Genomic DNA, 14,481 nt, shown 5'->3' with positions numbered 1-14,481 from the left:
TGAATTGGTGCCATTAATCACACAGATCTTCACCTGATCACATCACGTGATTCCCCTTTGCCCTTCTGTTCAGGAACATTGTATTTGCATAGAATTTGAGTGTGAATCATACTGATGCCTGACAAACATGCCCCACCTTATGGAGCCAGTGCATGTTGAGCACTGAAGTGCTCAAAGACTAGAACCTTACTAAGATACTCGTTCAATACTCCATCTCTTTGGGAATTATCTTTGCTTTTACCTTAAATGATACTCCACCCACGAGATTCACCAGATTTAATGACATTTGGCTGTTTCAAATCAAAGTCAAATCCACCCTGCAGGAATAAGAGAAAGTGTTAGTACCCGGAGAATATTAAAACAATACGTTGGGCCTATAAAAAGGCAAATCCCACAGTGGTGTTATTTCTGGTATCCTCCTGCATAAAAGGATGCCTGCACGCAGCAGGAGCTCATGACACGATGTGTAATACTTTACTGATATGAGTAGAAATGAATGAATCTGTATATACACACTCCATATATTGGCTGGGGGCAGAGGGTAAGGATGAATTAAAGGGAACATGTACCTGAATTTGAAAAATGGTTTGGGGTTTATAAAAGCAAGGATTAGCATAGTTCGTGATCCAACTGCTAATGTTTTGCTTTTAATAAAAATATAATCTAGTGTTAATAGCCAAATTCTTTAATTTACTCCAAGAAATACAAAGTAACTCAAAGAAATTAAAATTTAGATTAGTAGTTTGCAATTAATTTCAAAACTAAAACCTGTCCATTTTCCTATGTTAATAAAAACTTTATCTTTTTCAAAAAAAAAAAAAAAAGTAGGGAGTGGCTGGAATCATTCCTGTGTGTGTGTGACAGAAAGAGATTCAGTGTCAGGCCCCAGAGCAGTGCACAGGCCAGAGGACCTCGAGTTCTGCTTGCTGCCACAGATGTGCTGAAAATCCCAAGTGATGTTTTTATCTTCTATCCCACAGCCTCCTCCTCCAAAAGCAGAGACCAAAAAAGGGCAGGATGGAGGCAAAAGAGGTCAAGTAAGTTGATGCATGTTTCCTATACTTCTGTATGAGACTGAATAGTCCCTGCCCCCTTTTTCTCTCCCATAGTCATTTTGCTCCAAGACCAGAACTAAAGCAAATGGAAAACATACAGTGATATTGCTCCAAGAGCACTGACCCAGGTAAGCCCCAGAGGTGGAATATCATTCTGCCCCTGCCTTCCGGCAAGAAGCTTCCTGGCCATCACTGCCACCAGCTGTCTGGCCGGCTGAAATCTCAGAGGTCTTGGATGCATTTATGAGTAACAGGATTACATTGGACCTTCTAGGTAAGTGTTCAGGAAGTTGAATCTCTCTGATAACTAGCTGAAAGACATATAGGATGTTTTAGGTTTTAAATTTACTACTACTAAAGAGAGAAAGAAAAGGCACAAAAAGATGGCCATTACTTCCACCTGGTCCCTGAAAGCACCACGTCAGACAAAACATTGCGGAAACTCAGATTTTGCCCCAAGAGTCAGGCAAACAGTCCTCCTGGTGAAAACCAGCCACGCTGGCTTCAGGAGTCCTGGGAGACCAGCTGAACTTGATTGGTCAATCACTTTGGTGATTGTGAGTGCTCTGATGGATACACTACTATGTGCCCAAATGTTCAGCAATATAAATAGGGCAGCCAGGAAGAATTCTGGAGATCATGCAAATGGCTGGAGGTTGCTCACATCAGCAATGTTCGCTCTGTGGCCAGAAATCCAAGCCCTAACCTGGTGTCAGGGACTTGAGAGTCTGCTGAAGTCAAAAAAAGAGGGATTAGTAAAAAAAAAAAAAAAAAAAAAAAAAAAAAAAAAGATGACGACGATGACGACGACTTGGTAAAGATAAAAAATTAAGTTCCTCCTCAAGATTGGGAGAAGAGAAATGTGAACAAACACACAGTAAGTAAAGTCTGTTGTACCTGTTGGAATGAGCACAGCACTCTAACATTAGGCCTTTCAGGAGAGGTGGGCACAGTGACCAGCAGCCGGTTCTCAGTGCTGTTCCCTTCATTCCACTAGGTGGTCTTATGTGTGCTGAGAAACTCAGACCAAGATCAGTTCTTCCCATTATCAATTTACTACTGTTGCTATTTTTTTTTCCTGTTAGAAACAGGTCAGATATAGATTCCAGAGAGATAGCCATACCAGAATTATGGGCATAGACTCTGGAGCTAAACTGCCTGGATTAAAATCTGCTCCAAGTTACTTAACTCTATAAAATGGAGATCATAATTGTACCTGTTTTATGGCATTGATGTAAGGAGTAAATGTATTTACTTTATGTAACATGCTTAGAACAGTACCTGGCATTTAGTAAGCACCAAATAAGTGATGCTTTCATAGTTTAGAAGACTCTATAATAAAACTCAATTGATAGACAAAAATTTCCCCAACTATTGCTTTGTTTGCTAAATAAAAGTTTCCTCTCATTGACATTAAAAATGTTGGATGGTTCTTATAATTAACTAGCACTATTGCCAGTAGAAACAGAATATTTATACCTGGGTTCATGTTTGCTCTTGAGTTTGGTAAACACACACACACCCTAAGCCATTAGAATCACTGATATTGCATCAATTTATAATTGCATAGTAGCAATTTATGGCGAGGGCACACCAAGAGTGACTTTGCAAGAGCTGCCTTTCCCTGGCGTCATTTGGGTCCTGAAATCTGCTAAAATCCATCCTCAGTTCTGCATCCTTTTATTGGAAGTGTTCAATCCTTTTACAAATGAAACTTTTCCTGGAGGAGGATTACATTTTTAACAGTTATCTTCATCTAGAGGAAAACATAACATAGGAAAGAACAGGTATGGAGGAAGAGGACTGGCACAGTTAGGGACAGGTTAGGTGGACATTTACAGGAAGAGCCTGGAGATTCACCAACCCGGTGGCTGTGGCTCAGGTTAGCCCATGTGCAATGAATGGCAGAGCTGATAGAGATAACATACACACACTAAAGAGAGAAGAGTGTGCTCCCAGGGCAAACTTGGAAAACTCAGAAGAAAATTACTCCCAGATACTGCAGGGGAATCATGCCCAAAGTCATGCGAGGAGGACCTAGATAGAAGTAGGATTAATAGAGAATCAAAGAATCTGTCTTTGGAGAGCTGTATCTGGTTACAAACTGTGCCTATCACAGGAAGCTCCAAGGACCTTGATGTGCTCTACTGACATTCATCATTTTCTTTTGATCTTGCAGCAGCAGATCACTGGCAAGATGTCCCATCTGGGCTGTTTAACCATTAACTGTGACACTATAGAGCAGCCACTGCTTCTACTACAGGGAATCTGTGCGAACTTGGGGCTGGAACTGGGAACAAATCTGCATCTAGCCATCAACTGTGCTGGACATGAGTTGATGGACTATGTAAGTTTCTACTTCGGAACATTCACTTCTTGTTGAGGTCCACAATTTTAAATTTAGAACTCAAAAGAAGCGCTTATCTGAATATTTTCCACACAGAAGCTATTGTTTTTTTCATTCCTATCGTATGAGGGATCCAAATAAAAATGGAGTTGAGAAAGCCAAATTAGCTAATGACACCACAGAATAACATGACTATATAATTTTAACAATAGCAGAAAATGTCATAATTGCATATAGAAATTCCATAATAAAATGAATTACTTACATTGCAATTATGAAAGCTATTGAAAAATAATTTAACGAACTGGTGTGATAATCATTTGGTTGGTAAATGCTGCATTTATCAAGCCTGAAAAGTGGATCGGTTGTAACTATGATTTGACAGGCCCTTCTAGACATGTGTTTCTTAGAATTTATGCTGTGACTCACTTTTTAAATATAAAAGTATTTCCATGTTATTGACGTTTATGAAGAATATGTTTTTGCCCGATAAAACACATCACAGTATTATCCACAGCCTGGATTAGGAGGACAGAGCCTCAGTGATGAAACTTCACCTGAGGACCACCCATCTGAAGAGATTTAAAAAAGAGAATGGACAACAGGTTCATTAAAAAATGTCTAAGTCCTCACTTCCTCAGGGTACTACAACAATTTACCCTTAAACTTGGAAAACTGGTATGTTAGGAAAGTCATTAGAAATTTTCTGTCTTACACACACGCATATATTTTCTTTTTTTTTTTTTTTTAATTTTATGAGACAGGGTCTCACTATGTTGCCTGGACTGGTCTCGAACTCCTGAGCTCAAGTAATCTTGCTGCCTCAGCCTCCCAAGTAGCTGACTTCCCATTTTCAAATACACAAATGCTGAGTCTAAGTTTTATAAAATGCCTGGCATTTTGACATGCATTCATGGTGACTTGGTAATTAATGTCAGATTCAGGGAGCATGACCAAACAGGATTCTGCTTTAACTGTGATTCTAACTTTAACTACGAAAGAAATTGTGAACAGTATATAAGAACCCTAAATTTCAGCTGACTTCTAAAGTTCTTTTACATTTCTAAAGAAACTAAATGCATAATGGAATGTTTAAAGTAATTTCCTGTTCACATAATGATTGGTTCCCAGGCATACCATTAAGAAAAATAATTACATGTTTTCATCAGCAACGTATACCAGAAACTATGAATATACTGACTGCTAGTGCTAACTGAAATGGGTGTTTATTGCTTATATTCAGTAAAATGTATTAGCTTGATATCAGGTAACTTTTATAATAATGTTAGTTCAAAGTCATTAGCATTTTCTCACTGACAAGATAGGATTTTTAAGCTTTGCATTGTAGAAGCTAAAAAGTTCTTGCTTTTTAATGTGAATAAGTATAAAATCCCTTCAATTATAAACTTGTTAGGAGCCTACTTAATTCCAATGGAATCTATTCTATTATCAGCAGCAGCAGGAAGGCATTACCAAACCAAGCAACCCGTCCGTTCCATTCCTCTTCCTTCCCTGTACCTAAATATCCCAGGTGCCATCCCTGAACACAGGCTTGAAAGTAAGGGTGCTTTGTTTTGCAAAAAGATTGAACTAGATGCTTCAGCCCTGTTTACTTCTATACTTAATGACGTGCAGGGGATTTCCAGACTTCAAATGAATGGGGGTTAATACTGTTACCACTAGAAGTTACATGCTACCTGAGAAATGCCTTCACTTTACATTTCATACTGGTTGTTAGTATCTCAAATGCCTAGCCCTGCTATTAAATTTTAGAATAAGTTACAGTAAAGGCAACAAGTTACTTGTCCATTATGAGTTGAAAGGTGGTGGGGCCGAGTAGGCAGGCTTGCATTGCTATTTTGTTATTGTATGAATTTATGCTATTGTCCATCTACCCAGGCAGCCAGGTGTCTGGCACCACACTGCAAACCTAAATAAACTATTCCCCTCCTACTCTTTCCCCATTCCTTTTCTGAGTGAGAAGCTTCCTCTGAAGTTGATGGAAACAGCCCTGTGGGGCATCAAGAGGAATGGTGACTTGACTTTCCCAGGTTAATATCTAGTAGGTATTTAAAGGAGAATGCGTAGATGTCCCCGGTGAATGTGGCCTGCAAAGAATCTGTTTACAATCTCTTACGTGAAATGAACGAAAAGGAATCTGAATCGCATCTTTAACATTTTAAGAATTCATTATTTATCCTTTATTTTAATACTTCCCTTCCACATGCCAGAGTAAAGGGAAGTATGAAGTGATGATGGGCACATACAAAAGTGCAGCTGAGATGGTTGACCTGTATGTGGAGCTGATCACCAAGTACCCTTCAATCATTGCCTTAATCGATCCTTTCAGGAAGGAGGTGAGCAGGACTCATCTTTTATATTTTATAACATATATTTTGTGTAAGACGGGCAGGATTCACTTTTCATGTTTTATAACAAAACACAAAATAAAATCTCATTCTTTTGGATCTCTGTCATTCGAAATGTGTTGTAATTTGGGCTGGGGCTGAGTCGCTTTATTTTGGCATTTATGAGAAAAGGCACTTAGTAAGCAAATGAATAGCAGAAACACAATTACCTAGGAGTGCGCCTGTCTGGAGAATGAACCAAGCTATTCGCAAGCCGTTCGGGAGTACCTGTGTATTTACAAGCAGCCTAACTGGTGGAAGCCGCCCCCGCTGTGCTAGCTGGAGCTTCAATAGGTTAATCATATACCATTTTCATGTGCTCAGGGAAACAGGACTTCTGCAAGGCCAAATGTTTTTTAACTTAAATCCAGTCACTACATATGCATAAAAGTAACAAAGCCATATTTGTAAAAGGTTTGAGATACTGAGGTTTTGTGATCTAGTCAAACTAATGCATTTGACAAGGTTTTAAGTACTCACCTCTCCTCCTAATCCACTTAAAACTAACACCAAAATTTAAAATCTTGATTGTATGAATGTGATAGCCATTGGATACGCTGCACAGATGTCCTCTTTGAGATAACTATTTAGACTCTGGGGACAATATGAATGCTGGATCTCACTCGGAGCCCCAGGGTCTCTCAGTCCCACCCTCCCTTTTACATTCCATGCTCCACGCCAGCACTCACCGAAGGCACCCGCCGAGCTCAGCTCTTCAGTCCCGCCAGAACGGCCTTGCGATGATTGTTCTGAGCCTCTGACCACAGCTTTTTAAACAGGACAGGATGCACCTGTGTGGTCTGTTCTAATGGGACAGGCTGAAATCGGGGCAATGGCTGGGATGACTGTATGTATGCATACACGCACACAAATACATGTACAAACGTACACACATATAATTTTAAAATAAGCATCTCACTTCATGTGGTAGTCTCACCCATAAAAATGAGGATGCAGAGAAAGGGCCTAGAGCTCTTGCAGGCTCTTTTCTTTTTCAGTTTATCAGAAATAACAGAAAAATCCATCCATCCAGTCTTTAGCAACATTATGGATAATACGGTGCATGGGAATAGCCTCCGCAATCAATGTGGGGAATAGCATTTAGTGTATTAACATTTTACTCACAAAATCTTTAAGTTCAAATTTAATCACTTTAGGTTTCTGTTCCACGAAGCTTGTTAATTTGTGTGGATGCGGTACAGGGATCATTCAGGCGTAGAGGTAAAAGAAAGCTGTTTTGTGTATCTCAGGAAGAGTGTATGACTTTGATTATGTGCTCTATTAGTCATGTTGTTTTGTGATTATGTTCAATACATTATAATGATCAATTCTTAAATATTTACCCAGGACTCTGAACAGTGGGACAGCATCTATAATGCACTTGGTTCCAGGTGTTACATAATTGCAGGGACTGCATCCAAAAGCATTTCTAAACTTCTAGAGCATGGAAACATCAACATCCCCAAATCCAACGGGCTGATCATAAAACATACAAATCAAACTACGATGTCTGACTTGGTGGAAATAACCAATCTTGCTGACAGTGAGTAACAGTAGAGATCTGAAAGACTCATCTAATGACTCAGTTACACAAGAAGGCAAAAATATGCAGTATATCAAAGTTAATAAAAGGCATGGAAGAAATCTTGGAAGAAAATCCAACCACTTGTGAGAGATTTAGGGCTGGAAAACAAAATTCAGCTTAGTGACCCTTTTCACAATGTTCCACTAACAGCCCAAGTCCACGAGGTCAACCCCTTTATGGAGGGCTACCACAGAGGTATGGCCAAGGCCACTGCCCTGTCCCCTTCACAGTGGGGAGGGCCTTTCTGCCCCTGACAGGAGCACTGAGCCTGATTTCTTCTGAAAGGGCATATTCTTCAGCATATTTATCAATTCCCTTTTGGTTCTGAGCTTTAGCCACAGAAAAGTTTTAAATTTAGAGAAACTCAGAGGGATACTCCAACCTTTACTGCTAAAGAACACCTGGGTACCCATCTGCCCTAGCCAGGTTTCCAGACACAATGTAGCGTGCAAGCTAAGGAAAACAGTTTACCATGCACAGAGGCAAGGTGTCAAGCACAGCCAAGGAGCAGCCTGCTCCACGTGGCTGCAGTATTGTAAATTCCCTCCTATTATTTACTATCACTTTATGCTCTAGATTCGTCTCCTCAGCATCTTAACAGGGACTACAGCTCTTTCTTCCTTCCACACAGGCACAGCCCAGGTACATGGTAGGGTGTAGCAATTACTTGACTGAAAATAAACTTAGCCACTTGCAATATATCCAGACACCAGGGGCCATTTTAATTTGCACTGCTTGGGAAAGTCTAGGAGGGATCAGAATTTGAAACTAGATCACCCACTGCAGGGAAAGGGTCTACTTCAGCAGTTAAAGAAACAGGCAACAAGAAGATCCGATCAGAAAAAGCAGGCAGTTTTGTCAGTGCAGAGACCTGAAGGAGGGGCAGGTTCTCTACTAATGGGCAGCACTAGGAAGCTGCCAAGCAGATCAGCAAGGCAGGGGAGCATCAGGGAAGCTTCTGGTAAGCAGGGCCTTAGCCACTGAGCTGGGATTCAGAGGCAGGATCCCAGCATCGGGGATCAGGGGATGACAGGTGAAAAGCAGGGCTTCGATGCTGGCGGGTCCAGTATGCCAGAGGAGAGCAGCTTTGCTTAGCACCAAGGGGTAAGCATTTGAGAACTGGACTTACTCCTTACAGCAACCCTATGAAGCAGACACTGCCATTTCCACTTTACTGATGAGAAAACGAGGCTTGGAGAGTTCAGGTAACTTTCCCACGACACTATAGTGATCCCACGTGCCCATGCTAGCTTTTTTAATTCCTTAAGTTTCAAACCCTTGACTCCCTCACAGTCCTTGAACATGCTCTTCCTTTGGCCTAGAATGCTTTGCCCTGTGCTGTTTACTTAGCTAACTACTCCTCACCCTTCAGGTCTTGACTCAAATGAAATGTCTTCAGGTGCACATGCGTCCCCTGCCCTGAACCTTCCTCATAGCATCCTGTATTTTTCCATTGCAGCACTGACCACAATGACTCGTACAGTTATTTAATGGCTGGTATGTCCCACTAGACTGTAAATTCTCTTGAATTCATGGGCATCTTGCACACTGTGCACAGTGCTGGAAACCGAAACACCACGAATGGGTTTCAGGAAGTAGGCAGGAGGCTAGTCTCAGACCTGCAGCAGGACTCAGAGCCAGACTGGCATCCAGGGGCCTGGGCTGGTGCCAGAGGATGGAAGGAAATGCCCAGGTGGGTGGTAGATGGTAGGCCCCAGTCTGGCCTTTCCCCCTGGGCCTACCAGTCAGCAGCCATTCCGTCCTTCACTTCAGAGTGCTGCTGTAGCTCCTTAAAACATGAACACTGTCACTATAGGAAAAGCTCTGGCTGGCATTCTTCATAGACTAGAATATTTCACAGAATTTTGAGACCCTCAAATGATTAAATACTACCAACACGGCTATTCTAATAAACATTCAGAATGACAGAGTCTTCTGAATAAAATTCGACACGATAAAGCGAGAAAGCCATTATGTAGGCCTATCAACTCCACGTACATTGCTCTTACCATATTTCATTGACTCAGAGATAAACATTTTTCTACATTGAACAGCACCAAAACTGAATCATGTCTTACAGTTGTGGTCTTATAAATTAATCTCATTTGAGCATTTCTGCCTTTTTAAGTGGCAATAAGATAATGGTCCATCTTACAATTTATCTTATATTTCATGAAACATGGTATTTGTTTAGTACTTATAGCATCTAAGCTGCTGGAAAGAGGGGTAAACAGATAAAACCAAGGCAATAAAAATGCAATGTTAAAATTCATGATGGTTGAGTAATTGACTCTTCACAGGAAAGTTTTAAATCTCTGGAAAATTTTTAATTTTGATCCCGGGGCTCGTATATTTATGCTAATTGTTTCTACACCATATAAAACTGAAAGGAATTCCTCTTACAGGTAAGAAGCACATCATCTTTGGAAGCACAGAAGGAGAATCCTCTGATGACAGCCTTGTCGATTTGGTAAGTGCTGGACGCTGGTCAACTGCAGAATTGCCAAAACACTGCTTTTATCATGAATTGGTATTTCAGAGAAATGCAGTCTTTGGTGGAGAAAGTCATGTAACCTTTTATGAAATAGATTTGCTTCCTACCAGACAGCTACCTTTTGCAAAGAGCTAATCTTTGAACTTTTAAAAAGAAGAAAAATTGAAGTCCAGAGAAAATGATGAGCACACTTAAATGACTGGGGTGTTCACTTGCAATCTTCCCTCCTAAAATGCAGTGAGAAAGGCCAGAATGTTCTTAGATGAAATCGGCATGCTTATATGGCTAGTAAAGCGCCTGATGGATAGTCAGTCACACCATCTGTTTGCCTTTCAACACTCTCGGCTTGTGAGCAGGCCACTTTGCTTACGTAAAGATAAAATACTAAGTTAGAAGAGAAAAATTCGAACAGCACACCCTGACAGTTTCCTTTCTCCTTAAAGAACTGTGTAGTTCAGCAAGACACGACTCCACCATTTAAAATAAGTTGTTTTCCCCTTTACAGGCTGTTGGGCTTGGTGTCCGGTTTATCAAGTTGGGGGGTCTTTCTCGTGGTGAACGGGTGACCAAATACAACCGCCTTCTTACTATAGAGGAAGAACTTGTCCAGAGTGGAACACTGGGTATGCACTGTTTCTTGCTTTGTTTTCACTTAGCCATGAATAAGAGAACAAAGACTGGAGGAGGGGGAATAGAAGTCCCTCCGCAGGAGGGCAAGGGAATCCAAAGACCATAAATAAGTGCTGACAAAACTAGGATGGCACTTGCCACAATGTACATTGTTGTCCTAATGGATTATCTATTTACCTGAATGTTTAAAACTCTCGCCCTTTTTCTTGCTGAATAGGCTGCGTGATGCTTTTCAATAGAATTAATTGATCGGAATCTCCAAGCCTCGCTTTTGTTATGGTCCAAATTATACTTAAGGTTTCTCTGCACAGCTCATGCAAGTTAAAGGCAGATGTTTTCCTGATGGTTCTTGGAGACAACTTGTTTTACTTAAAACAAGTAGGCAGCATGTTAACATTGTACCTTGGCAAGGCTAAGGTCTCAAGAGAAATGAACAAATCACTGATGAAATCAAACCTTTATAAATTTGTATGGTTAGAAGCACTGGTTAACTGGAGAGAAACACTTCAAATACGCAATTTTTTGTATTACTGATTATAATGGCCAATAGCACAGCATGTAGAGACATTTAAAGAGAGGATTACAAACTTGTCATGTTTAACATATGTAGGGATCTTGAAACGCACCCTTAAGATTCATAGAAAATGAAGATGGGAGACTATTTCTGAGTCATATAAGGGCAGTCAATACCATATGATTATTTTTTACATCATCCTGACTTGTAGAGGCCTTAGATTCCTTAAATGACCTATATCACATTTCCAGCCAGACTTTACCACAAGGGAAACAGCTGCTTCCGGGCATCAAAAGGACTCTAGTGATCAGAGGCCCAGCCCCTCTCTGGTGATAGCACACCTGCCTCAGCATTCTGGAATGGATTAACGGGTTAACGAGAATTCCTCTGACATCGGCAGTGGTGAATAAATGTTAAAGACAAATCCCTTCACTTTCACTTTTGAGCAGGAAATCTTGGCAAAAGCTCAGCCACTAAAATACCATCATTACTTACACGGACCTGCCTGCAACAGGCAAGTCTGCCGGTCTGCCGTCATTCACCACGGAGCAGTTAGTTGGCAGCGGTTTGTATTCATGTGCAGTACTGGCCTTTCCTCTAGTTCTTCTTCTTCTTATCCTTTTCTGCTAAACTTCTGCCCAAAGTCCACCGTGCATCAAATGTTCCAAAATATTTCATTAGAGTACAATGCACATTGAACAGAACACACGTACTGCACAATTTATGCACTATCAAAGAGAGGCCCAGTTCTAAATGGTTCTGGAATCCTTTCTGATGGTGATACAACACACCTGCACGGTTCTGAAGACGATCTCCTTCAAATCATGTAATAAACAAAAATTGGCACCATTGGATTAGACAGTAAACTTTATTGTTGCTTTTTTTAAATACAGGTTTCAATGAAGAACACGTGTTTTTTTACTTTAACGAGGAAGCTGAGAAGGCTGCCGAGGCACCTGAGCTGCTTGAGCCCCTGGAGCCCACCTTCCCCACCGAAGTCGTAGAGGAACCAGCCAGAACACGAGCATCTTCTGCATAGGGCTGTACACACCCCAGTTTGTAGCCACACCACTGGTTCTACCAGACCGGCAGGTTTGGAGTGTGTCTCCACAGCAGGTTTGCTCTTTAACGTCACTAACTCATGTGCTCTTTGTCTTCTTCGAATTTCACTGTTTGGTAAATATATATATGGTGTTTTTGCCAGAAATCGTATCTGTGAACTTTGTTTCCCAGCCGTCACATTTCCGTGGGGATTTTGTTTGTATACTAGCTCTACTGTCCATCTTTCAGGGTCATGGTCCAGTAAAAGAGGTCAATATTTTTGCTGCCAACTCTACTCTCAAACACCTTATCCTCTACAAATCAGAACACCTCTGAGAACAAAAGCCTAATGACACTAGAAGTGCTCTGTGCCGGGAACAGGTGTACATTGTCTGTGTTTATTCTGTACATCTGTGCTGGAAAGCACAGGCACACTTTTATAGCCAACCTTAGGCAGAAGTGTGAGAGCCTCACTATTTCTTGTAATAGCCAAACAGCTTCATCTCACTTTCCTGCCACTAATTCCCTTTTCCCTGATTTCCCCCTCTTTTTAAATTTTAGTTTTTCTTGTATTATTGTTATCTTTGTGAGTCTCCTTAGATCCTTTTTGGAAGAAGAATGGGTATAGATGAATAAATATTCTCAACGTTAATAAACGCCCATTTATACTGCATTTAAAAAGTGATTAGCAAGTGATTAAAAACAATGGACATACATGCTGACGGAATTGCCTCTTTTGGAAGCCAGTTCCAACAGGAGTGCCAGAAATAAACATACTCAAACACATACGCACACTAGACGTAATAATGTTCAAGAGCTTTGTATGACTTAAGGTCTCTGTTAAAAGGGTTACCGTTTGATTTCCTAAAAATTATATGAATTGGGCTGGGCGCAGTGGCTCACGCCTGTAATCCTAGCACTCTGGGAGGCCGAGGCGGGCGGCTTGTTTGAGCTCAGGAGTTCGAGACCAGCCTGAGCAAGAGCGAGACCCCGTCTCTACTAAAAATAGAAAGAAATTAATCGGACAACTAAAAACACATAGAAAAAATTAGCCGGGCATGGTGGCGCATGCCTGTAATCCCAGCTACTCAGGAGGCTGAGGCAGGAGGATCGCTTGAGCCCAGGAGTTTGAGGTTGCTGTGAGCTAGGCTAACGCCACGGCACTCACTCTAGCCAGGGCAACAGAGTAAGACTCTGTCTCAAAAAAAAAAAAAAAAAAATTATATGAATTGCTACGTAATGACCTGCAGGAGAATGGCTAAGTTTAGACTTCTGATATATTCTATATATTTTTACGAAGCACACTGAGGACCTCTCCTTTTGAAAACTATTAACAGGGAAACTTAATGTTCCAACTCCTTACTTCAAAGCTATGATTTGAAATGGGTTCAGTGGCAGACTCTCAGAGCATGGGGCAGGAGAACTGGTATCACTCGAAGTTGGGAGAACTGTGTCAGTTTGTGGTTGCCACTGCCTCTCCTGATGCTTGGCAACAAACAAGGGGGCAGGAGAAATTGGAAGGAAAAATCATTTTAAAGGCAGGACAAACACAGCTGGGTGTTTACATGGCCTTTGCATATGTCCTCAGATACACACACACACAAATGAATCATATGAGAGTACACCCTAGAACTGTGATATAAATCATAATTAAATTAATAAAACCAGAGCAAGAATGTGCAATAACAAAATAACTAAATTAAATTAACCAACGAAATGATTATTGCCTTAACTGGTCAGCACTTTAATTTCGACATATAGTACAGTCTACTCACCTATCCTCACTGGAGGACCAGGCTCACCAATGGATAGGTAGCATTTTATTTTATCTATTTTTTAGAGATGGGATCTTGCTCTGTCATCCAGGCTAGAGTGCACTGGTGTGATTATAGCTCACTGCTTGAACTCCTGGCCTCAGCCTCCGGAGTAGCTGGGACTACAGGTGCATGCTAATTTTTAATTTTTTTGCAGAGACAGAGTCTCCTTGCCAATTTTTGTCCAGGCTGGTCTCAAACTCCTGGGCTCAAGCAATCCTCCTGCCTTGGCCTTCCAAAGTGCTGGGATTATAGGCGAGAGCCACTACACCTGGCATAGCTAGGTAGCATTTTAATTTAAAGTTTTTAGCAGGCTACGCACTCTTTCTATTTATATTTTCTCTCTCTCTCTCTGTTAAGTATGATAAAAAGCACATTTATATGACAACAATAATTATCTGTAAAAGAAATGATAGGAACTAGTCATACTCTATATTAAAAATGACAGTGGGATGGGGAAACAAACACTAATACTTGGAAGAAACTTCAAACCAGTCCAGTCCTTACATAGGGACTGCCTGATGACCTGCTTGTGATAAGGACAGAGAGTTATCCACTCCCCACAATTTACTGGCATAAAAGCTAACGTTGCT

General features: G+C 41.0%; 1 protein-coding gene across 1 annotated transcript in view; it reads left to right on the top strand.

Annotated features, from left to right (window-relative positions):
• ENO4 (enolase family member 4) overlaps positions 1–12,955 on the top strand; it is a 33,510-nt gene extending 20,555 nt beyond the window's left edge. Inside the window, exons 8-14 of the mRNA XM_012642422.1 lie at positions 981–1,037; positions 3,235–3,402; positions 5,634–5,759; positions 7,158–7,353; positions 9,801–9,865; positions 10,395–10,512; positions 11,927–12,955. Of these exons, the coding sequence (XP_012497876.1) occupies positions 981–1,037; positions 3,235–3,402; positions 5,634–5,759; positions 7,158–7,353; positions 9,801–9,865; positions 10,395–10,512; positions 11,927–12,072 (876 nt within the window). The 3' untranslated portion in view covers positions 12,073–12,955. The remainder of the gene's footprint in view (positions 1–980; positions 1,038–3,234; positions 3,403–5,633; positions 5,760–7,157; positions 7,354–9,800; positions 9,866–10,394; positions 10,513–11,926) is intronic.
• Positions 12,956–14,481: the final 1,526 nt, after the last annotated feature.

Source organism: Propithecus coquereli, unplaced genomic scaffold, assembly GCF_000956105.1.
Source record: "Propithecus coquereli isolate 6110/MARCELLA unplaced genomic scaffold, Pcoq_1.0 Scaffold179, whole genome shotgun sequence".
NCBI classification, from domain to species: Eukaryota; Metazoa; Chordata; class Mammalia; order Primates; family Indriidae; genus Propithecus; species Propithecus coquereli.
This window is presented reverse-complemented; position numbering and strand designations above follow the sequence as displayed.